Genomic DNA, 23,686 nt, shown 5'->3' on the forward strand with positions numbered 1-23,686 from the left:
CGTCAATACAGGACTTTAACATGTAACTCGGTATTTTAACAGTGTGGTTTTAATACTTTTGCTTCCGTTAAAGCTCGGAGTGCTCCCTCCAGCACTGCGGGCAGAAAACAGCCCAGACTCAATCCTTTAATCGCTCCTAGAGGCAGTTCTCACTGCGCATGCGTGAACATTTCCCCAGCAGGTAAACTCCACCATGGCGGCGAGAGGCCATGTGCAGGATCCCAACGACAGGAGACTCAGACCCATATACGGTACGGGCTCAGTGGGGAGATCTTCGTGTGTGCGTGTCTGGAGGTTTGTTAAACGTTGTTGTGGTCTGTACCGGTGCATGTGTTTGGAGGAGCGGAGGGTGTTGGAGTCGGAGGGCAGCGCTGCGGCCCCTCCAGCTCCGACCGCGGGTTCTGCTGCCTGCAGCGCCCGATGACAGTGCACCTTACCCGGTCTGCCACCGAGCCCAAGGTAGGACACGACTGCCGCGGCTGGCGTCTGGGTGACTGGGTGGTGTCTCCGTGTTAAACCCGTAGACATTCTCGGTGGTGTCTGTGTCCTCCGGTTCGAAGAGTTTCTCCTCCTGCTAACAATCGCCGTTTGACAGCTAGCCTAGCCTGCTAGTGTGTCAGCTAGCCGCGGACATGCTGCAGCTGTTGGCACCTTAAAAAGAAAAGTTGTTTAATTGTGAGAGGCGGGTTGCTTTGCCTCAGGTTGACAGGTATGTGCTTTGTGGTTGGGTGTCCGGGTCCAGTCTGAATCGGTAACTGCTTTTTTTCCCCTAACTAGCGAAATGTAACACGGTTAGCTTCCAGTTAGCATTAGGCTCATAACAGTGAAAGGACAATGCTTCAAGCTAACTCTAGTGTATGAGAGGTATTAGCGTGCTAGCCAGTTAGCATGGACCTGTTAATGAGGGTTGTACACTGTGCTGCTAAATAAAAGAAATAATAGACTTTAGCAGTGTTTTTGTTTGTGACAGTGTGAAGTACGAAGCACCCGCCTGTTGGACAGATGTTTGACACTGTCCAGTGTTGGACAGTCTTGAAGCACTTTTTATTCGAGTGTTTCCATTTTATGCTACGACAGGAAATATTCTAAGGCTGCAACTAATTATTATTTTCATAATTAAATAATCTGTCAGTTACGTTCTCGATTAATCGTTTTGTCTCTCATTTGACAGAAATTTGAAGAAAAAAAAAAGGGTCTGTAACAGAATCCTGGAGTTTGGTTTGACAGCAAATTCTCACACATGAGGAGCTGGAACTGGGATTGTTTGGCATTATTTACTTTAATAACACGGTTAATTCTATTCACCCATTAACCGTCACAGCTCTAGTTTCCCACAGAGCAAAGTGACAAATGTCTGGTTTTGTCTGACCAACAGTCGAAAATACTAATTTACTGTCGTGGGACAAAGGAAGGTGTCAGATTCTCAGATTTGAGAAGCAAGAATCAGCAAATATTTGATAACTTTGCCTAAAAACTTACTAAAATGTTTATTCAGTAATGGGAAATATTGCCTTAGGTTAAATACTAAAGCTGTAATTATTACAGAACTGACAGAAAATACCAAACGTTACCTTCTTTCAGCTTTTCAGTTGTGAGGAACAGATGTTTTGTTTTATTTTATCTCATGTGACATTAAATTCTGTCTCTTTGGGCTTTGGTTTGTGAGACAGAAGAAACTAAGCAGTCAGGACATTTATCACAACTTTCCATTTTCAATTTCAACAATTCATTTTGGAAAATTATTGACAGAATGATCGATAATGAAAATCCCTGAAGGACTGAACCCAGACAGCAGTAATGATCGGTCAGCAAATTATTCTCAGCATCTGGACGATGGCTGGAGAGTCTCCTTTCAGGGAGCGGGAGATGGCGTTAGGAAAATGTCTTACAGGATGTGTGACTGGACAGAAAAATACTTCCTCCAGTGGGGTTTGTGTGTTTCTTTTATAAACGCGTAAGTGAAAGGATGAAGTGGGGACTTGATGATATTAACTGTTTGTTTGGGGTTTTTTGTTTTTATATGCACTACTCGTGTTTTTATTGTTATTTTCCTTTATTTAACACGGTAACAGCCTCACAGAGATTAAAATCTCATTTTCAAGAGAGACTTGCCCAAAGGTCATTGTTACAGCAGTTAACACAAACAACACAGAAAATGACAAGTGACACACATCATAACAATATACACCATATGTACAACTACGTACATACCAAGTAAAATGAAATAAAAGAGCAAAGACAAAATTCTGTTAAAATGTAAAAACAAGCAGAATTCAGAAAAAGATCTGAAATGAGAACAAAAAGCAAAAACACTGAGGAAAAACACGAGGACAGAGTCCCAGATGTTTTTAAACTGACTGAGATTCAGCCAAAATAATCAAGGTTTTGTTCCAGGAGAAATTTAACATATTCATTCATATATATCACATATTTAAAAGCCATTTTCCAGCTGTGTCCTGCCTCGTTCTGGTGTATTTCAAAAATAAAAACTGCAAGTCATAAAAAATGAAAATTAAAAGTACTTGTAGCCTCTCTAACTGATGAGTGTGTTTGTATGTAAGGCTGCTACAATAACAAATGTCTTTGTGAATGGATGGTAAAAGTATGCATACGCGTGGACACACAGAGACACTCACACAGAGACCTCAGTTCAGCCCCCTCAGGACAGCTGGGTGCCAAAATTAAACTGTGTCAGACAGGACACTGTGATTACGTCATGTCTATTCTCACTGTTCGAACTCTCACAGATGAACCAAAGCTGACGAAAGCGTACAGAAGTTTGAGGAACCTGACATATCATTTAGATCCAGGACTCAGACGTTCATGGTCCGCTGCCAAACTAAGCAGAACTGACTCTGCAGCCACGGCTGAAAAAGACATTTAAATGACTATTGAGAGGATAGTTTCACTTATTTAGTTTTCAAACTTCATTTTAATCCCAGTGCAGCTGCAGAGCTGTAACTTCACTGACAAAAGAAAAAGTAACTGATGACAAAATCTGTTAATTCACAGTTTTAGTTTGTGAAATGCTGTTAAACTTATCTTTGGGTATTTGAACCTTTGGTCAAACAAAACCAGACATTTGTTGATGTCGTGTTTGACTCTATAAAGTTTTGATGGACACTTATTGACATGTAATAGACTAAACGATTAATTGATCGGAAAAGTAACGGGCAGATTGATCATTAACGAAAATGCTTTCAGACTTGGTGTAATATTGTTTTCCCTTGTGTTTTCCCAGATTACCTTGATAATGGCAACAATAAAATGGCGATACAGCAGGCAGATAAACTGCTGAAGAAACATAAGGACCTGCACTGCGCCAAGGTGGGTGACTAAGGAACTGTTCTCTGTGGAAGTGTGGATTTTTGTGCGTTTGCTGCGTAGCCTCCTCGGCCGTTGGCACAAGTCTGCATGGATCTTACAAATACGTAGATTTCTTTTTGGACGACCTGTGCAAACAAACGTTACTCCTCCCCTCTGTGGTCCTTAAATATCTCGTTCTCTGGCCATTTCCTCACCTCCTGCACATCTATCTATTATTATAGGGCTCTTTAGCTGTTGTGTAACACACAGTCGCTTTGTATATTCTGTGTGTGTCTGAAGAGAGACGTGCACACATTTCAACAGACTAACAAAGAGTGCAGCAGTTTGCTCGAGGACACTTTGACGGGGATGAACACATGCTGCTGCTGCTCCAAGCGTCAGAGCCGTGACCTGTAACCTGACGTCTTTAATGACAAACCCGCTGCGCTGTCACCCACGCCTCAAAACATTTTAACCTCCACATATGTAGAGTTTTTGAAATCGGTCTCATCCGTGAGTCCAAGCACCTTCCGAGCAGCTCGTGAACTCCGCCTGCATCTGACCGAAGAAACTGTGAGAGTTCCAGGTGTGAAAAAAGCCCCTGTGAAGGGGGAGTACTGGGTCATGGTTGAGGAACCATCAGGGCTGAATGTTGCTGATTTGTGCGCTGCTTCTTTTAAAAATGAGGAAGTACGGAGTTACTCAGCTATCAATATTGGGATGACTCGGTAGAGACCAAACACGGATGTAGAAGAGAGGGAGTACTGGACTGATGTTCATCAGGGGTCAGAAACACTACGCCCAAAAGAACGATAATGTTGGTCTGTGTTAGAGCCGATGTTCACCGTATCACCCGTCAGCTGCTGTTTGAAGTACCTGTGGTAGTTCTGGTTACACACACGCGTCTCTGATTTGTCTGATTAAGCTTAAAAGTTCTGTCTGGCTGTCAAACATCCTTTGTGGCTGCTGGCAGCTGTTTTCCGGCTTTCCCAGTTTTTTTTTTTATTTCTCCCTGTTGTTCCGTCTCTAAGTCCTTGTTTGTGTCTTTGCTCGTCCTTCCAGGTCCTGAAGGCTATTGGTCTTCAGAGGACTGGAAAGCAGGATGAAGCTTTCACTTTGGCCCAGGAAGTGGCCACTCTAGAGCCCACTGATGACAACTCACTACAAGCTCTGACTATCCTGTACAGAGAGATGCATCGTCGTGAGTACACACACACGCACGCACACACACACACACACACACGCACACACGCACACACACACGCACACAGACACACACACACAAACTTCAGTGGCCGCATGTTGAATGTTGTGTCTGTCACTCGCAGCCGAGTTGGTCACCAAGCTGTATGAAGCTGCAGTGAAGAAGGTTCCCCTCAGTGAGGAGTATCACTCTCACCTCTTCATGGCCTACGCTCGTGTCGGGGAGTACAAGAAGATGCAGCAGGTGAGAGAGCTCACGTCCACACCTGCACATGAACGCGCGGACACGCGTGACTAACAGCTGTGGCTTTTGTGCGTGCTTTACAGGCAGGGATGGCCTTGTATAAAATTGTTCCCAAGAATCCGTATTACTTCTGGTCTGTCATGAGTCTGGTGATGCAGGTACGGGCAGGTATTTATGACACACACGTTCACATTCTTTAAGTATTTTCATTATTCTGAGATGAATGCATGTGCCCTGTTGTTTAGGCCATCTCAGCACAGGACGAAAAACTGGCCCAGACCATGTTCCTGCCTCTGGCCGAACGCATGGTGGAGAAAATGGTTAAGGAGGAGAAGATCGAAGCAGAGGCAGAGGTGAGGAAGGTTCAAACTGAGGGCAACACCTTTTTCTTTTTTCTTTTTTTAAATACAGCTACTGATGCTGGTGCTTTCATGTGTCACTGTAGGTGCAGCTGTACTTTATGATCCTGGAGCGCTTGGGAAAGTGTGTAGAGGCTCTCGAAGTGATCAGGGGTCCACTTGGGGGTAGGTGGACGTGGAGAAGTTGTTAAACTGTAGTGAGATGCATGAAGCCAAAAGCCTCCTCACCTTATTGTCCCTGCATGGTTCCACAGAGAAGCTGACCAGCGAGCTGCAGAGCAGAGAAAACAAGTGTATGATGCTGTACCAGCGACTGCAGCGCTGGCCGGAGTGCAACGCCTTGGCCCACAAGCTGCTTCTGAAGAAGTGAGTCTGAGCTGACACTTTGCTTTGTCGAGAGGAACCACAGAGACTGTGGAGCAGTAACAAACCTGTGTGTGTCTGTTTCCAGTCCTGATGATTGGCAGTTCTATCCCTCCTACTTTGACTCGCTCTTCCACCTGATGGATCAGTCGTGGAGTCCGCCGGAAGAAGGCGAGCAGTGAGTACAGAGGGTTTTTACGTTAGGTGGTTCAGACTAACAGCAAGTCAGCTTTCATCTTCACTTACTCGTTTTTTCCGTTTGCCTTGTAATCACTCTGATAGCTCTAAACTTCAGAAGCAAGAGAAAAGAGATTTGTTTTTTTCTGAACATCTGAACACACAAATGTGACATTACCCAGCTGTGATCTTGCGTCTGTGTCTTTCTGTCTGCGTCCAGCTGTTCGGAGGGTGCCGTACATCACACTGTGGCTGAGGTGGTGAGGTTTGTGGAAGAGCGGATTAAGGGGGAGGACAGCAAAGAGTCTCGTTCGCTCAGAGGGCCGTATTTAGCTCGGCTCGAGTTAATGCACAGACTGAGAGAACGGGGCTGTCCAGAGGAAAGCCTGCTAGGTAAAACCCACGGAGCGCACAGACAACGTCAGCTCACCTTTTACCAGGTGCTGCAGCCTTTTGTGAATCACGGTTTGTTGTTTGGATTTAAACAGGTGAGCCTTTAGATCTGATGGTGCAGTTCTTCGGGAAGTTTGGAGACAAACCCTGCTGCATCACCGACCTAAAAATATACCTGCATCTGCTGTCTCCTGAGCAGCACGTTCAGGTAAGCCCGAGCTGCGGCACTGTTGCTCAGCTGTCCCCGGTGACGTGTAGGGGTTTGGCTGTGAGACACGTTTCTCTCTTTACCTTTTCAGTTCATTAACCATCTGAGTGAAGCGGTTCCTCTGGGGGAGCAGGGAGAGGAGGGATTTGCTTTTCCAGAGGACACCAAAGCACTACAGAGGCATTTGTGTGTGTGTCAGCTGAGTCGAGCGCTCGGGCTGCATCACAGCCTCGACGTGGACGGAAAACTGCGGCTTATCACGGAGCTCAAGGCTCACTACCGTCACGGGCTCAAGTTTGGTAAGAACATCATTCCTCTTACACGTCTTGGTATTAAACATTTGTTCGGGATGATCAGATTGTACACGGAGCAAAGAGGCGTAAAATCTGGTAAAATCTGGTAAAACCACAGAAACCAGGCAGATTTAGGACGTTACTAACAACAAAGTGTGAATGCAGCATGTTTCCCGGTGTCACCGGCTCAGGGACGGGAAAAGTGGAATCCTGTGTCTGTTGCCACGTTTGCTGCAGCAGTGATTCATCATCACGGCAGGAAAAGTTTCCTTTTGCACATTGTTGTTTGCGTTTCCACCGCGTCATGTGAACCACGCAGTAAATCGGATTACACTGATAAAATGTGGTTCTTTTTGTAATTTACTGTTGTGAGAGAGGAGACGTGCAGAAGCAGAGTGGAAGAGAGAAGATGCCGGAAAGGTCACTCAAACTGCTGAGTCTTTATTTTTCTGCTTTTATGTTTCGCTTTTCGTTTCTCTCACTCAAACTCCTCGTTCTTTTTCTCACGTTTGTCCACCCTGTCTCCACGGTTACACATCCGTAGTTAAACATCAGTGAACCATGAGACAAATTTCCCTCCTCGCTCCTTAGATTGTTTTATATTACTGCCAATCACTCAGTGATAACTGTAGAAATGAATGCTGCACACAGGTTGTTGGGACCTCAGATCCTGTATGTGAACGTTCAGTGCTGCTGACTCTTTCACAATAAGTCTGTGAGAAAATGCAACTGCAGCAGGAACTTTCTGCGTGCGAGGAACTAAATTTAGAAATCAGTTCTTCTTCTCAAAATGCAAGACTGAGTTAGATAGATAGATAGAGAGATAGAGAGATAGATCCAGTTCCAGTTCCCTACACTTGTTTATGTAGCAACTCATTTGCATATGGAAACAGGCTGTGAACAGTGTCTGCTTTGGTTTGTTCTGACCTGTCCATGTCTGCGTTGACAGGGAAGAACGCTCTGAAGACGGAGCTGCAGTTCTCTGATATGTATTGTCTCATGGCAGCTCATGTATACATTGACTTGTGGACAGAGACGGGTGAGTGTTTCTCTCTCTCTCTCTTTTTTTTTTTTTTTTTTGCTCCACCTCTTCCTCTGTTTCAGTAACACGCCTCTGAATGTGTTGCAGGGGATGAGAACATGGTGTGGCAGTGTTTGGGTCTCCTCCAGGAGGGTCTGTCCCACAGTCCCTCCAACGCCCAGTTCAAGCTGCTGCTCCTGCTCCTCTACTGTCACCTGGGAGCCTTTGAGCCTGTGGTGGACCTTTACTCCAGCTTGGATGCCAAGCACGTACAACACGACACCATAGGGTCAGTACGTAACAAAGCATCTCAGAGTCCCTCCTCAGAATCCTGCTGGAACTGAACCTTCTACTGGCAGAGAGCGTGGAAATTCATTTCTCTTTTTAAATTCCAGGTTCCTGTTAACACGTTACGCTGAGTCATTGGGTCAGTTTGCTGCAGCCTCCCAGTCCTGTAACTTCTCCCTCAGGTTTTTCCACTCTAACCAGAAAGATGTAAGTCAGTCCCACCTCCTGATTGGATGTCTGAGACTTTTAAATCTCTTATGTTACCTCGTTCATTCATCTCTATTCTTTCATTTATTTCTCTCCCTCTCCTCCACCTTCCTTTCTCTCCACCTCCATTTTAATTTTTACATTGCCACCAGACCTCAGAGTACATCATCCAGGCGTATAAGTACGGTGCGTTTGAGAAAATCCCAGAGTTCATCGCTCTCAGGAACAGGTTGAACCAATCGCTGCACTTTGCCCAAGTCCGCACTGAGAGGATGCTGCTGGACCTGTTCCTTGAGGCTGACATGTGAGAATATTCTCAAAACTCACACTTAATCGTAACGACTGAAGCTGCTGAGCTGAATTTTACGTTCACGTGTCTTTTTTTATGTGTTTTTCAGTGTTTTGAGTCTGGAGGAAAGTGTGAAGGCCATGTCTCTGTCTGCAGAGGAGGATGACATCCCCTGGGACAATATGAGGGACAACAGAGACCTTACTGTCTTTACCAGCTGGGACCCGAAGGAGAGGTATAGAATCCTTTTCATGGTATTTTTTGCAGGAACAGACGCACATGTACCTCGTGTCCCAGATCGACCCCTCTGCCTCTTCCATTCGCAGACAGCTAACCGACGAGCACCGGCGTCGCTCTCTGGAAGAAGAGTCTGTCTGGCTGAGGATACGCTCTCTGACGCTCCGCCTCCTCGCCTATGTGGCCACCCTGGGACACACACCCTCGCAGCAAAACTCCGAGATGGCCAACGAGAACGGAGTCGGCGACAAGACCTCGATCCTCAGCGGCCTGCTGTTCCAGCTCAGCCAGACTCTGCAGACAGCCGCTCAGCTGGCAGAAAAACGCATTCAGGTGCGTTCAACACGTGGTAACACGCAGTAAAAATACCAGTGATCATCAGAGACATCAGTCAGCACGCACAGATACCTGCTGAATGACGTAATGTCAGACACATTGCTGTAATGATGTTACTGTCGTGCTGCAGTTTCCATTCCTGGGACCACCCTCCACCCGCCTGGCTCAAGCTCTGTCCAGTGGGAGCTGCCAGTGTCAGGCTGCAGCCCTCCAGCTGTCTGTCCACCTGCAGGAGCTGGAGACCGCTGGACTCGGTAAAATACAGACGGCAGTAACATGAAGCCCAGAGTGCGGCACCTTGATGTCGTCTGACGCTTTTACGCTCACGTCTCTGCTTCTGTGTGTTTGCAGATGAGTCGTCAGAGCTTCAAACCCAGATCTGTAACGGTTTCAAATCATTAGTAGTACAGCTTCAAGGTGAGTTGGCAGCTCGACTGTTCACGTCTCTTCACTCACAAACAACAGTGAACTTTATTCTGTGTTTCCCTCTTTACACAGAAATGCAGAATAAATGCAAAGGGGATTTATTGGAAATGAAAGAGAGCACATTAAAAACCTGGCCCTCCTTATTAGAAAACCTTATCTTCTTTGTTGAGGTGAGACGTTGCCGCTTCCACACACGTGAAGAGTTTGTTGGTGTTTTCTGGCTTTGCTGGGCTCTGACCTGCTCATGTTCTAACATATTACTGTTCTTCTGCACAGACAATGTGCGTAGTGTTGTGGATCGCTAGTTACTGTGCCAAGATCCTCCGACCACTGAAGACGAGTCTACAGAAGAAGAAAAAGAAGAAAAAGGACGCAAACACAGCTCTGGTACATCCATGCATCTGTGGACCTCCTGGGTTAAACACAATGTTCTGCTGTAGCTGACCTGATCCCTTCTCTGATGGTTTGTGTCTCTTGCAGCCAGTGGTGGTGAGTGGGTTCCAGGAGCTCACAGGGAGCTTGCAGGACCTGCTTACCCAGGCTTTGGAGCATATAAAGGGGCAGGAGACTGGCATGATGGCCCTTAAACTGGCCAGTTTAACCTTGGAAGGATACACACAGGTTAGTGTGGAGACACATGTACAGCTGAGCGGGCTGGGGACCTGATAGGCCGATGAACAGATCTCTGTCAGTGTGGAGAAGGAATGAGGAACAAAATTTGATCATAAAATACAAATAAAAACATTTTAGTGTTTGTTTACTAGGAAAACACGAAGATGAGGGAATTTCCTCTTATCAGCCAAACTCACAGGACTTCATGTGTGTGCTGTGGAGCTTTTTAGCCTGCAGTCAGCTGCACTCTGTGGAGTGCTGCACCAAAATATGATGCTATATGAAGGTAATTCTGTGTCCTCTCCTTCCCCATGTGTCTCAGGAGGAGGCGTCGTTTACGAAGGCTGCTATGGACAAGGTGCAGAGCAGTTACCTGCGCTCGCTACAGGAGGTGGGAGATCTGCTCAAGAAGAGAGCGGAGACTATAAAGAACCTCAAGATCTGAACACCATCACACACCCCGAATTAAGATGACTATACTCCCACCGTCAGACCCCCGCGCCCCACACCACTGTCTGTCAGCCCACCAGCTAACCTGCGAGTCCTGTTTTCATCTGTGGTCCAGCAAACGCAGGCCCGACCCGCCCGTCACACTCGTTTCTGACCTCCTTCCTTTCCTGCATACTCCTCATTCGCCGTTTGTGAGCTTTCGGTCTGGATTTCTTTTTCTGTCCTTTCACTTCAACACACACCTCTGGAACATTTGCAACTCTTATAGCACATAAGCTTGTAAGTAAACTCATGAATTTATACAGCAGTTATAAGTGAAAATGAGGAAAAAAAAACACACATGCTCCTTTAAAATAAATAGAGCAAATTAGGAAAAATGAATAAGCAGTTTTAGATGAACTAATCTAATAAATTATTGTACATAGTAAAGAGAAACTACCACAACTCCTTGACTAAATGAGAATATAAGACACAATAAACCACTATTGTTGGTCAGTTACGTTTCATCTTTATTCCTCGTTTTGGTTTGTTTTGGGGTTTTTTTCCTGGCAACTCCGACAACAATCGAAGTAAAACACAGTGACACACACACACACACACACGTCTGAGGAGGAAAGTTCATCAAATGTGCTGCTTTTCCAGCTGTTTCTCTCTTTCAAGAGCAAACAGGCACAATTTTGCATTTAACTGATGCACTCTGTGGAAATATGGACGCCCCGGCTACCAGCAGAAAGCCTTCGGATCCAAGTTTCTCTTTCAAGAATTATTTTGTCACCCCCTTTTTTTTTGCTTTTTGTTCTTACTTTTTGCTTTGTGTATCTTGTGTGTGGCTTTGATACTGAAAGTGGAACCACCTCTGTAGTTGCAGTATTATAATGAGAAATGTTGGTATAAGTTCAGTAACCAACAGGACATTTTTTTAATTGGATTATCTGCCACAGTGGTTTCTTTCTTTCTTTCTTTCATTCTTTCTTTCTTTCTTTCTTTCTTTCTTTTTCAAATACCAGTAGAAGTGGTGCTTGTAAACATGTGGAAATGGTTTGTTCCAGCACAAAGGAAAAAAATCAGGCATGGATCAAATAATCACAATCCTTTAAGACTGGACTGATTATAAATATTTAAGAGACTGTGTGCGATTATCTGAATATGAATGTTCACCAAAAACAGTATGTTTTCTACTCAGATATCCAGGATTTATCGTTTCCTCCGATGCTGCAGACGTGGAGAGTCTTTCTAACCGTGTGATAAATGCATCAGTATGCAACCACTTTATTTTAATCAAGTGAAGAGAAAGATCCTGATAAGAGCTTTTTCATGGACACCTGTGTATTTAATCACACAATTACAAATGCAAAAATGAAAACGGTTTGACAGATGCTAGAATTTATAATTTGCCATATGCGTTCTAGTTCAGTCTAGACCAGATCACTGAGAGGATTTTGTCTGACCCAGATCTGATTGTACAGACAGTTGCTTTCACCAACATGCAGTTGTGTAGAATATCATGTTCTGGGATCATAAACAGCTCAAACCCGCAGAGAGAGATGTGTTTCGCAGACAAACATTGGACCTAATTGTAAATAAAAGTCGAGGCAGCCTTTTCAGAGTACAGCGTGCGAGGACATTAGTGTGTTTTAAAAGCAGCTGCAGTAGATTCTATGAGATTTGTCCTGTGTTCATGTTTTTGTCATTCCCACCAACTCTTCCCCAAAAAAGACTCATGAACCAAAACAGCGTCATCAGCCTCAGCATCTTCTCCTGTTACAAATAACCAATGAGAAATAACCCAGAGAAAAAAAAGCAAAGACATAGTTTACAAATATCATCGAGGAGCACTGAGAGATGATTGCTGTCACGGCAGGAAGTGCACAGTTGGGTTTTTGTTTTACTGTTTTATTAAGAATTTGGCCGAGCAATGTGAAGAAGTGAGTAGATGGTGAGTCCTCCCCTTCCTGTTCGTCTTGTATATGCATACAATCTCACACACATCTGCTAATAAAAGCCTTTTTTTTTTTTCTTTTTTTTTTTTGAAGAGTTGAGCCCATCTGTTTGAATGGAGAAGGCGTTTGTGATCATGTGTTGTTGAGGTTCAGAATAATGGTTGACAATCTGGAGTGTCATCACCACCCTCTTTTGTTAGAAAATGGAAAACAGAAACACTGGAATGTCAAAGCTTTTTTTTTTTAAATAAAAAAGGATAAATGTGAGGATTGTTCTGCGATGTCTGGACTTTTTTTTTTTTAAATAAAAATTGTTTTATAATTGTTCAGTAATTGATAAATGAATCAACAGAAACGGAATCTCCAATTATTTTGATCATTAGCAAATTGTTTCAGTTATTTTTCAAGCAAAAATGCAGAGGTGGAGGAAGTGCTTATAATATAATATATTATATTATATTATATTATATTATATTATATTATATTATATTATATTATATTATATTATATTTAATCTGTCCAGGTGTACATTCACCTGTGTCATGGCTGCAGCGCGGTTAGTTCCTGTAGGTGGCAGCAACACATCCGGTGTTAATCGCTGCAGCTTTATTTTCTGTGTGTGAAGAAGAGCAACATGTTAGAAACAGCTGTGAATGCAGGGAGGTGAAGTAGCTGAAGTCTTAGGTGGATATTGTGTTTTAGTCATTAAACACAGATGTATTTATGTGTTTATGGGCGGCGCAGACAGAAACAGTATGAGTAACATACTGTTGTGAGAAACGGGCTTTTGCCGCGGCTCGTTTTATTTAGACGCTTAGCGAATTAGCGCGTTAGCTGGACGCGTAGCCGGTTTAGCTTAGCTAGCTGTCACCGGGCTGTTTTGTTCTCTGTAAAAGTGGCAGCTTCTTTCATAACACATGAGTGTGTCGCTGGTCGTTATCCGTTTGGAATTAGCCGACCAGTCTCCTGCTCCACAGGGTTTCCAGTACTCCGCCGGTGAGTTACATTAATGCTAAAGTCCCTGCGTTTGTGTGGAGTTAGCCAGGCAGCTAACCAGCAGTGGTACCTGGGATTTACATACAGGCACCGCTATCTGCTGTTAGCCAGTTCAACATTTATTGAACCAGTCTACTCGTGTGAATGATGTGTGGCCGTCAGAGCTCAGAGAAACCGCTGGTCTGTCTGTGTTTCTTTTGTCTTGAGCTGCAGTTGAAGGCATGTCAGAGGAGGAGCGGCAGGACAAAGCTCTGGGGTTAGCCAAACACGCTCTGAGTGGAAAGACTGAGCTGGAAAGAGCCGCTGTACTGCACCAACACATTGGCAGCAGAGCCATGGGGGACATGGTTATAGAAACCTTTGAACCCAGCCCAGGTAAGGCCTGCATGTTGCATGATGCTCTAACAAGCGAGAAAGGAACAGCAATTAAAACACTGTATGTGTGTGTGTGTGTGTGTGTGTGTGTGTGTGTGTGTGTGTGTGTGTGCGTGTGTGTGTGTGGCTGGGCTTGGATTTATAGGTGTGGTGATCTGAGCATCTGATCAGGGTATGTCCAGCTGATAGGAGGCTTTACCCGTTTAAAGGCAGCAGTTCACAGGTTTTAATTTCCTCTGTAGATAAAGGAGGAGGCGAGGACCCGGGTGGTTCGGTGGAGCCGAACAGTGAACCTCAGGCTGCAGATGGTCAGGAGGGCACGGGGGGTTCACAGGACAACAGTGCAGCAGCAGGCACTTCTCCAGACTCCCCCTCCAAGCAGCTGCCGGACCAGATCTCTTTCTTCAGTGGAAACCCCTCCGTGGAGATCGTCTACGGCATCATGCACCTCTACAAGACCAAGTGAGTCACATCTGATGTGTGTTTTCATTGTTCCAGAGTTTACCTGCTGTTCCGATACATGGTGTTTATGTTTTCTTGTCTTGTTGCAGTAAGATGACTTCACTGACCGAAGATGTAAGACGCAGTGCCATGGTGTGTATCCTGACTGTCCCAGCGACCATGACCAGCCATGACCTCATGAAGCTTATGGCGCCATTTAATGATGTAATGGAGCATATGAAGATCATACGGGACTCCACTCCTAACCAGTACATGGTTCTGATTAAGTTTTGTACACAGGTAAGGTCTCTGTTCCTGGACCTGTTATTGAAGGGGTGAATAAATATTTTTTGCTCTTTTGGTTGTTTTCTGAATCATATCCAGATTTTAGAGACTGCAGGACTTGTTCTGGGGTTTGTGCTGATATTAGCAGATACTGGCAGCTGATCAGAAACCAGGGAGGATGTGGAAGGTGTGAGGATGATTGTTCCATGTGAACCCAGACAGGGATATCAGAATTTTCTGAACAGTATTTTGTCAAATTAAGAAGTGGAGGGAAGTTCAGGCATCCGGGACTTGTCAGTTAGTTAGTAGCGTGGCACGTTTCCTCAGAAAACTGAACATTAATAACAAGCAAACTGTTAGACTTCAGCTTTTTGTATTTGCAGTATCTGTGGAAGTTTGTGCCTTCAGTCCTCTGTAGTTATAAAATAGTGCATCTGAGCATATTTCTCTCCTAATGCTGCTGCTGTTTCATCTCTCTCTGTCTTTGTTCAGGCAGACGCAGACAGTTTTTACACAGCGTGTAATGGCCGCCAGTTCAACTCCATAGAGGATGCAGTGTGCCAGCTGGTCTATGTGGAGCGGGCCGAGGTTATAAAGTCTGAAGAGGTAAATATAGCCACTCTAATCACGCCGTGATTCAGACTGCTGAATTTATTCTTAGGATTTACCTGTTTACAATGATCCAGTTTAATGAGCCAGGCACATTTTAAACTCTGGTAAAAGGTACAGGGTCCCGTGGTGTATTCATTTGTCCCTATTGGTTAAATGTATTAATGGGCAACTGATGAAGGACAGACAGAAGGTCACCTGTCAGTCTGATAGCTAGAGGAGGGTTGTATGTGGTGTATGTTTGTGTGCTTGTAATTTATTATGATCTGCCCCCCCCCAACCCCCCCTTCCCTCTGTCTCCATCTCTTTCCTCCCCCCTCTCCTCAGGGAGCCAGTCTGCCGGTGATGGAGCTGACCGAGCTGCCAAAGTGCACTGTGTGCCTGGAGAGAATGGACGAGTCGGTAAACGGCATCCTCACCACTCTCTGCAACCACAGCTTTCACAGCCAGTGTCTCCAGCGGTGGGAGGACGCCTCGTGAGTTACACAAACACGTTCTCACACGTACATTCTCCTGTGGTTCCTCTGTATATGTGGAACCTTCTCACTAATGACAGAGTCACATGCTCTCTCACCTGACTCTCAGTCCACCGGTTGTTTCTCCAGGCTTCAGGTCATGTGCTGTTTGTTTTTGTCCTCCTCTGAACATGTATTTACTGTTTCACAAAGGACGACTGCACGCGTGTGACAACACATGAACATGTTCTCTGTCTTCAGGTGTCCTGTATGTAGGTACTGTCAAACACCAGAACCAGTTGAGGAGAACAAGTGCTTTGAGTGTGGAGTACAGGAGGTAACTGAAGTCTCTGTCTGTTGGTGAAGCTCACATAAGGTCACCTTAGCTTTGAATTCACTTTTATTTTCCCTTTAACTTCCTCTCGTCCCCCCTTTGCTCTTTTGTCTCCGTAGAACCTGTGGATTTGTTTGATCTGCGGACACATCGGCTGTGGTCGCTACGTTAGCCGGCACGCCTACAAGCACTTTGAGGAAACACAGCATACTTACGCCATGCAGCTCACCAACCACCGTGTGTGGGACTACGCAGGAGGTACTGAGTTTGCATGTTGTGCTGCTTTAATCAGCTCGGGCCACTAGGGGGCAGAAGGATCTCAAAATAAGCAGAGACAGTCCTGTTAGCTATAACTTCTCACAGCTAACAGCTAATTTAGCTTTCATGTGGTGTCACTGGGAAAACAAACTCACTTCATGGTCCTTTCAGTAGCTGCTCTGGAGCTTTGGATCAAATCACTTGATGCTGATTAACAAAGTCTCTGAGTTGTGACTGAACTTTTATTCCTTTTTAGCACTTTGAGCTTCAAAGTTGATTCTTGACCTTGGAAACAGCAGAAATACAGAAAATAGAAATGGTAGTAAAACAGAAACGAGAAAACATTGACTGACCGGCTCATGTCGGCCCGTGTTACCGTAGATAACTACGTGCATCGGCTGGTGGCCAGTAAGACTGATGGGAAGATGGTGCAGTACGAGTGTGAGGGAGACACATGTCATGCTGAGAAAATTGACGCACTTCAACTAGAGGTAAGTTTTTCCTTTTTTTTTTTTTGTTGCTTTGTTTGCTGAAGCAGCTCTGAAAGGTTCTAATGTGTTCCACGTCTGCAGTACTCGTACCTGCTGACGAGCCAACTGGAGTCTCAGAGGATCTACTGGGAGAATAAGATCGTTCATCTGGAGAAGGAGACGGCCGAGGAGGTACTGATGGATCTGCCCAGGACAAACATCAAGACTTAGAATAGGTTTACGAACTGAACACACACACACACACACATTCTCTAACTCCTGTGTTTGTTTGCTTCCAGATAAACAACATGAAGGCCAAATTTAAGGAGACCCTGGAGCGCTGTGATAACTTGGAGCGGCGGTTAGGAGAAATAACCAAAGAGAAGCAGAGTGTAGAGAAGAAGTAGGTGTTGATGGTTTCATCATCGTCTCTGGTTGATTTCTATTTTAGACTTTGGTGCAGACATCGTGTGTTTATCAGTGACTCACTGCGGTACGTTTCAGTTTCTGTGTTTCTGTCGTTTCCAGACTGGGTTTGAAGGTTGTTCTGGTATTTTCACATCCTCACTCTGTTGTTAACGATGGCTCAGTTCCATTTAGTGCACCAGTGAGCGGTGCCAATGGGCCAATATCTGCACCCTGGAACTAGATCACCTAAATGGAATTCAGTTGTTCTGATTTACACCCACTGTCCTTACAAAAAAAAATTCAGTATGTGACTGTGCAAGTGCAGACAGACACACAACACACATGTTTCCCAGAAGCCAGCAGGTATTTTTCCTCAGGAGTGGTGACAGGATTTAGAGGGAATTCCCTGAAACACCAGGATCTCAGTTCCCAGTATTCCACCATGACTTTTAGATCCACTGTCTCTTTGTAACTGGGACAGTGGATCATGGTCCTCAGGTGAGACTGAGTGTCACTGGGGCTTAAGTCATATTATACACAGCACGGTGTCTCTGTCTCTTCAGAGACAGTGATCCCAGACTGACTCCATGATGCTTAGATCAGGTCTCGGGGGGGGGGGGTCAGACCACCTGCTGCAGACCTCTTTGTTTGTCCCGTCTCCGGAGACGGTTTCTTTATGACTCTGGCTGTGTGTGTGGGCTCACTGTCCTGCTGCAGGACGACCCTTGCACATCGCTGTATGTTTTGTCTCTGGGTCTTCAGTGCAGGAATTGACCCTTTTCCCAGTCAGCAGTTTGACATGTCATAACAGGAAAAGCACAAGTGTAATTAATAACAGAACAGTCTTTTCAGGCCTGTGCTTCTCCTCAGAATACTGTGTGTTACCTACAATGTTCTGTTAAAGGAAAACGATAAAAACTGTGGAGCTGTGAAAATAAAACCCAGGTTTTAATAAATCGTACATTTTCCTCTAAGACTTTTAGACCACAGAGTCCGAACGGGGGTTGTTTCTGTGGGGAACGTTCCAGCTTACACCTCCGTTGTGTTTGTGTGTCGAGGTACACTCAGCTGAACAGTCGAGTGGTGAAGCTGAGCCAAGAGCTGAAGGAGGAGCAGGAGATGAACCGCTATCTGAGAGCCAATCAGGCCCAGCTGCAGTCCCAGCTGGCAGAGGAGGAGCGCAAAGGGAAGGAGAGCGGTGAGTAGGGAGGACGCACCATGAAATATAATAAACCAGCAAATCTCCAAACAGTTTCTAAATTATCCAGATACTTTTTTAATGACTTTACTGTGCACTGGACACAGTAACATGGAAGTAATATAATGAGGTTCAGTGTTTTTGTCAGCACAGACTGAAAAACAGGACTCGCCTCTCTTCAGAGAGATTTGGTGTGAATGTTGCTGATACTCGGGAAAGTTGCCAACAGAAACATTTTAGCGTCAGCTGAAAAGTTTCAGAGTCAGTAACACGAAATGTGAAAGAAGCATAACACCCCTCTGAGTGACACCACCGTTTACTGCACAGTGACGTTTTCATCATTACATGCTTTAAACATCGACGTGTTATTGGATCCAAACCAAGATAATTCTGATTCTGTAATATGTTCACAGTAACACGAACCACGAGGGCTCTGATCCTGACTCCTGTCCAGGTCCTTAAATATTACAGATTCAGAGTCTTTGGAAGTTTCTGGAACAACAGAACTCCTCCTGTGTTTGTTCAGTGATGTTACAGAGTTCGAGTCCATGCAGCTGCTGACAGGAAGCATTTTACTCAGACAGCAGACAGCTTTGGATTTGTGCTGTACGAATCCTTGGACACGTTTCTACATACACGTGCCGTTAATGTGATGGTTTCATTCGTTAGCTCGTCTCCTGCTGGTTTCAGCTCTCTGCTCATTTACAGCTTTATGTCACTTATTTCTGCTGATGCTGAACAAATTCATCGACACGATTAAGGTCAGACCGAAGAATCCAGGAACGTGTGCAGTGCTTCGCTGGAAGACGTTTATCAAATTCCAAAGAGAAAAGAGGAAATGAGCCTGAGGCTGGGAGGTTATTTTAGGCCCGGTGTATGTAATTCCACGGTGCTTCCTCATTCACACAGTAATATTTGCAAATCCTAAACAAATCCTGAACAGAACATGTGCCTGCAGCTGAGAGTGGTGAAGGTCTGCAGGTAAACAGGAAGGACTGTAGCTCAAACAGCAGGTGGACGGAATAACAGAAACACTGAAAGAACATGAGAACAATCATGATTATTTATCCAAATGTCTTCAGTAAAAGAGACATTTTACCAAGTTTTAATTATTAACAAGCCCTGATTTTTTTCTAAGAGTGTGAGTTTAAAATACGGGAACATCACGAGAGCATCGTTTGCACCGAAGGCTTCTCACTGACATTTTAGCCCGGGAAGGTTTTCACCAGTACTTTGCCTCAGGGCGACGTAAATGTCAGGTTAGAGGCTGCAGTTTAGACATACCTGTATTTTTCCTTCAGCTTTCAGCTCCGAGGATGAGGATTGTTTAAACAAATGTCCCTCAGAGCATGTGCTCTCTGTTTATGTGGAAGAAACACACAAACACACACACACACACGTCGTGCCATTTCAGTTGTTTTGACCGGAGCGATTCAGAAGTTAAGATTTAACTGATGCAGTTTAGAATTAGAACACGTTTCTTATTCACGTCAACATGAACGTGTCTGAACTCGTTCGTGTGGGTTTTTTTGTTGTTGTTTTTTTAGTGACCGTAGTCGGAGTTGGTTGATGTTGTGGTTTCACTCATGGGTTAGACGTCTTTTAGCTCACTCAGTGACTCAAGCTAAATCAACACTAAGTGCAAATAAATCAGTGTTTCTGTCACACGGCGCTGGAAAGATTTTTTTTCTGTGACTCTTCACATTCAGAATTTTTCTTTTTTCTTTCTTCATTCTTTTTAACTTTTAACAACAGTTCAACCATTGATTCTGTTAAACCAGGAAGCTTTTCTTGGCAGACGTGCAGTGATACTGGGTTTGTAAGGCTGATTCCATTACTGATGTTTGAGAGTAAACACAATGAGAGAATAAAATACAGAGTATATCTGTGGACATTTGTTTAATTTAGGTCAGTTAATAAAAAGTTTACCCAGACGCACTGAGTGGGACGTTTACAGATGATGACACTGACCATCTACAGCCATGCTAAATGCTAACCTCAGCATGCTAACATGTTCACAGTGGTAATGCTAACATGCTGAAGTTTAGCAGGTATTTATCATGTTGACCAGCTGACAGCAGCTGACACAGATGCTGATACCTGAGTATCTGTGATGATCTATAATTTGATCAGCGGGACAGTCGGACTTGATTCACACGGTGGAACCTGACATGGCAGCTGCAGATATATCGATTGCTTCAGCAGCTTCTGTTTTTGTGTTGCGGTACATTTCACCCCCCCCTCACAATCTCAAAGTTTACACGACTTGGAGAGTTTCACCATGTTTGCTGGTTAACACAGACAAACAGGAAGTAAGTACAACTGCTTTCATCACACGCTGTTTGATTTGTGTGTTTCTGCAGCCTGGACGTGACATCGTCTCGGTCAGTGTCTGCTTATAGCTGCCAAAAATATCAACAACTCTTTGACAGCAGCTCATTCGAGTGATAAATTATTCATGTTTTCAGTTTTCATTCATGGGTCAGATGATCATTATGTTGTATGGGTTTCTTCACACTTTGCGTTTCTAAGGTTTGTATGTTTAAATGTTTATGTGAGTCTCTTGTATAGTTTAGACAGGAAGTTCACACAGCTGGGTGGAGGCGTGATCTTGAGGCCAGCAGTGAGGAACATGTTATATGTTGGAGTTTGAAAGTATGTTGAGCGAGTTTGTGCAAGTTTAGGGAGCTGTACATCGTAGTCAGTAACTGGGGGATGTTCCCTGATAATAAAGTAAAGAAGCTACGACAGACAGACTCAGTCAGAGAGCAGCTGCTGAACTCTTTAGCAGCTACAGAGCCAGATATTTACCTCAGGAGCTGGTGGAGACCAAACACAGAGCTAATAAAGAGGAGATACTGGACGTAGATTTATCAGGTGGATTCAAACACCACTGCAGATGATCCTTCATCTGCAGTGGTGTTTGAGTGGTGCAGCTGTTTGCTAACACGTTCACCATATCAAATGAAAGGGTGGAATAAATCTTACTGCAGTTAACTCTTTGGGCATGTTGTCTTATTTAAAACATCTGTTTGTTTTCATGTGTTTTTCTGCAGGAGATCGTAAGGACGTGACAATAGCAGAACTGCAGGAGCAGCTGAGAGATGTGATGTTTTATCTGGAGGCGCAGCAGCAGATCGAACACCTGCCTCCGGAGGCTCGCAGTGAAATCCAGGAGGGGCAGATCAACATCGCAGCCGGCCCAGCGGACAGCGCCCTGGGCTCGGCGGGAGCTGGTCCCTCCTCTGGCAGAGGCAGGAGAGGCCGGGGCAGGAAGAGGAAGTAGGGAGTGTTAAAATCTACTGGAAAGCACTAGAAACTATCGCTGCCTCTCAGCGTGGGCACATGTTTATTGCTGTTCATTTATTAACGTGTCTGCATCATTGTGGTTCTCCAGAAAGCACTCAGAGGAGAAATGAACACTTGATGTTAGACACTCGACTCCTTTAGGAAAGAGTAAATAGCGATGATATTTACCTGCTCAGTTTTCCACCTTTTAACCTAATGTAGCTTCTACAAGAAGAAAAGAGCAAAGTGTTGGAGTCACTGAAGACACAACAGTCTGTGTGGCTTCCAAGATCTGTGATAAAAATATATTCTGCTGTTTCCAAACCTGAAAAGAAAATCTATTTTGGTCATAAATGGTATTTATTTGATCAAACTTACGTTGATTTGTGCCCAGTCCAACGCCGTGTTAACTTCTTCTTCTCTGTGTGACAGAATGTTTTCCTAAACTCCTTTAGTCTCAACTTTTTTTTGTCTATTCTTTAGTAAAATGCTGAATTTTTTTTTTTTTTATAATCATTTTTCAGTAGTTTCCAAATCTAACACTGAAAAAGATTGTGGATGACGAAGACAGATAGAAGAGACAGAGGAGGGACGTGGATTTGCCATGTTGCATTAGGAGCAGGACGTATTTTTACCAACTGGGTCAGTGATTCCCAACCAGGGGTTCGTTTACCACAGGGAGGATCTGAAAAGATTGTGGAGGATCTCTGCAAGATAAAAACAGAAATTATGATCACACATTTCACACATTTGCTTTTAGGAGGAAGAAAGACACAATTTTGAATTGGAAATCCGTTTAAATCTGATCTTTGTATATTTATTTTCTCAGTTGCTAATAAGCCATCAGCTCTGACAGGTTGCCTGCACAGGACACGCGTCCCACCACCTGAACACCACCTGCTGCCCTCTGATTCGGTGAAAAGCTGTTGGTGGAACCTGAGTAATCTTTCACTCAGGTTCTGCACTTCAGTAAAACGTTGAGTTTATTCTACTTGAATATTTTTTGCTACTTTTGCAGCTTTTCAGTAAAAAATATATTTTACTTTTCACTCCACTACATTTATTTGACAGTTGTTGTAGTTACAGATTAATATTTGACATAAAGTATTTTTCTTTTTCATTGAATTGCTTTATATTGTACAGGTGTAGCTAATAAAGTGGCCCCTGCATGTGCAAAACTTTACCATATGCAGTATAATTAATTAGTACAATTAGGGACGCAATAATTGTCAATCAATTAGTAACGACGAAAAATTTTCAAAACTGATTAATTGTTCAAGTCATTTTTTCAGTAACAAAAATCCAAACATTCTCGTGTTCGCTGCTTTTCTGCATCTTCAAATCAAAGTAAATCGAGTGTTTGATGATGAAGATGAAGATCTTATACAGACCAAACAGTTAATCAAGGAAATAATCAGCAGGTTAATCAGTTATGAAAGTAATCATTAATGACTGCAGCTCTTTGGTTTGACAGTAAAATTAGCTCCACTTTGATGAGCTGCAACGTTAAAATGACAATAATAATATACTCTGGTTAATCTGTCTGCATGATGACTTCATTTACATGTGATAATTCTACATTTTTGCTTTGATTCTCTAACCTGACTAAAATTGTGATTGCAGGACTGTTTTCACATCGTGGTGAATGTTTCCTCCGTTAGCTGGATAAAAGCTGAAAGGTTGGGAACTGCTGATCTGGGTCATGTTTTTTCACCTGTGCAGGTGTGAGCCTGTACATCTGTCCTGTATACAAAGCACTAACCACAAAGCATATTTTGAAAACATAGCAATGATCTCTGACCTTAAAGATTCGACCCTTTCTGTAGGGGAAGGAACTGAACAAGGTGCCAGTGTGTAGACGAAGCAAATGTTCTGTGAGGAAGTTCCTCTGTTCACTCCTTTAAAGCATTTTCTGTTTGTTGATGTTCTTGTTGGGGTTTTTTTTTTGGGGGGGGGGGGGGCGGGGGGGTCGTCATTATTTAGTTTAACAGCAGAATCTTTTTGTGAAAGATCAAGCTGGATCCCAAAGGCCTTAATTTAAACGTCTTTTAACAAACTTGGCTCAAAAGGACATTTACTCTCCAGAGGTAGAAAAAAGAAAAAAAAAAAAAAAGCTATGCAAGAGATTCTTTGGCCCTAAAGGAAGTTCATGGTTTCAGGAATCCACTTCTTAGCTCTGTTGCTAAAAGATTAGAAGACACAAGGATCAATGCCACT

At 44.1% G+C, this 23,686-nt stretch overlaps 2 protein-coding genes across 5 annotated transcripts; both read left to right on the forward strand.

The window, feature by feature from the left end:
• The first annotated feature begins 171 nt into the window (after positions 1-171).
• On the forward strand, positions 172-12,619 carry naa25 (N-alpha-acetyltransferase 25, NatB auxiliary subunit). 3 transcript variants are annotated; one of them, XM_041059342.1, is made up of 24 exons: positions 172-251; positions 3,242-3,327; positions 4,369-4,507; positions 4,635-4,753; positions 4,837-4,911; positions 4,999-5,106; positions 5,199-5,277; positions 5,367-5,478; positions 5,564-5,653; positions 5,873-6,045; positions 6,141-6,253; positions 6,345-6,552; positions 7,496-7,585; positions 7,676-7,856; positions 7,963-8,062; positions 8,215-8,366; positions 8,461-8,586; positions 8,678-8,921; positions 9,055-9,178; positions 9,276-9,341; positions 9,423-9,520; positions 9,627-9,737; positions 9,831-9,971; positions 10,285-12,619. In XM_041059342.1, exons 1-24 carry the CDS (start codon positions 194-196, stop codon positions 10,405-10,407), a joined length of 2,916 nt encoding a protein of 971 aa, XP_040915276.1. In that variant the 5' UTR covers positions 172-193; the 3' UTR covers positions 10,408-12,619. The 3 variants fall into 3 exon arrangements, with proteins under 3 accessions (XP_040915276.1, XP_040915275.1, XP_040915277.1); XM_041059341.1 differs by having other exon boundaries at positions 203-294; XM_041059343.1 differs by lacking the exons at positions 172-251; positions 3,242-3,327; positions 4,369-4,507; positions 4,635-4,753 and having other exon boundaries at positions 4,845-4,921.
• Positions 12,620-12,980: 361 nt separating this feature from the next.
• On the forward strand, positions 12,981-23,392 carry LOC121195324 (BRCA1 associated protein). 2 transcript variants are annotated; one of them, XM_041058734.1, is made up of 13 exons: positions 12,981-13,348; positions 13,556-13,723; positions 13,966-14,185; positions 14,275-14,464; positions 14,942-15,055; positions 15,386-15,534; positions 15,775-15,850; positions 15,967-16,105; positions 16,487-16,596; positions 16,678-16,767; positions 16,875-16,978; positions 18,042-18,181; positions 21,238-23,392. In XM_041058734.1, the coding sequence occupies exons 1-13, from the start codon at positions 13,270-13,272 to the stop codon at positions 21,465-21,467; spliced, it is 1,809 nt and encodes a 602-aa protein (XP_040914668.1). In that variant the 5' UTR covers positions 12,981-13,269; the 3' UTR covers positions 21,468-23,392. The 2 variants fall into 2 exon arrangements, with proteins under 2 accessions (XP_040914668.1, XP_040914669.1); XM_041058735.1 differs by having other exon boundaries at positions 13,562-13,723.
• The last annotated feature ends 294 nt before the right edge of the window (positions 23,393-23,686 follow it).

This window comes from Toxotes jaculatrix, chromosome 16 (assembly GCF_017976425.1).
Source record: "Toxotes jaculatrix isolate fToxJac2 chromosome 16, fToxJac2.pri, whole genome shotgun sequence".
Classification (NCBI taxonomy): domain Eukaryota; kingdom Metazoa; phylum Chordata; class Actinopteri; family Toxotidae; genus Toxotes; species Toxotes jaculatrix.

Excerpts from the sequence above, each read along its gene's own strand:
- naa25 (XM_041059341.1), top strand. The coding sequence starts at position 210 with ATGTGCAGGATCCCAACGACAGGAGACTCAGACCCATATACGGTACGG. Across the intron at positions 6,553-7,495 it reads CCGTCACGGGCTCAAGTTTG|GGAAGAACGCTCTGAAGACG; the intron begins GTAAGAACATCA and ends CTGCGTTGACAG. Across the intron at positions 9,738-9,830 it reads AGGACGCAAACACAGCTCTG|CCAGTGGTGGTGAGTGGGTT; the intron begins GTACATCCATGC and ends TGTCTCTTGCAG.
- LOC121195324 (XM_041058734.1), top strand. The coding sequence starts at position 13,270 with ATGAGTGTGTCGCTGGTCGTTATCCGTTTGGAATTAGCCGACCAGTCT. Across the intron at positions 14,186-14,274 it reads ATGCACCTCTACAAGACCAA|TAAGATGACTTCACTGACCG; the intron begins GTGAGTCACATC and ends GTCTTGTTGCAG. Across the intron at positions 16,979-18,041 it reads AAGCAGAGTGTAGAGAAGAA|GTACACTCAGCTGAACAGTC; the intron begins GTAGGTGTTGAT and ends TTGTGTGTCGAG.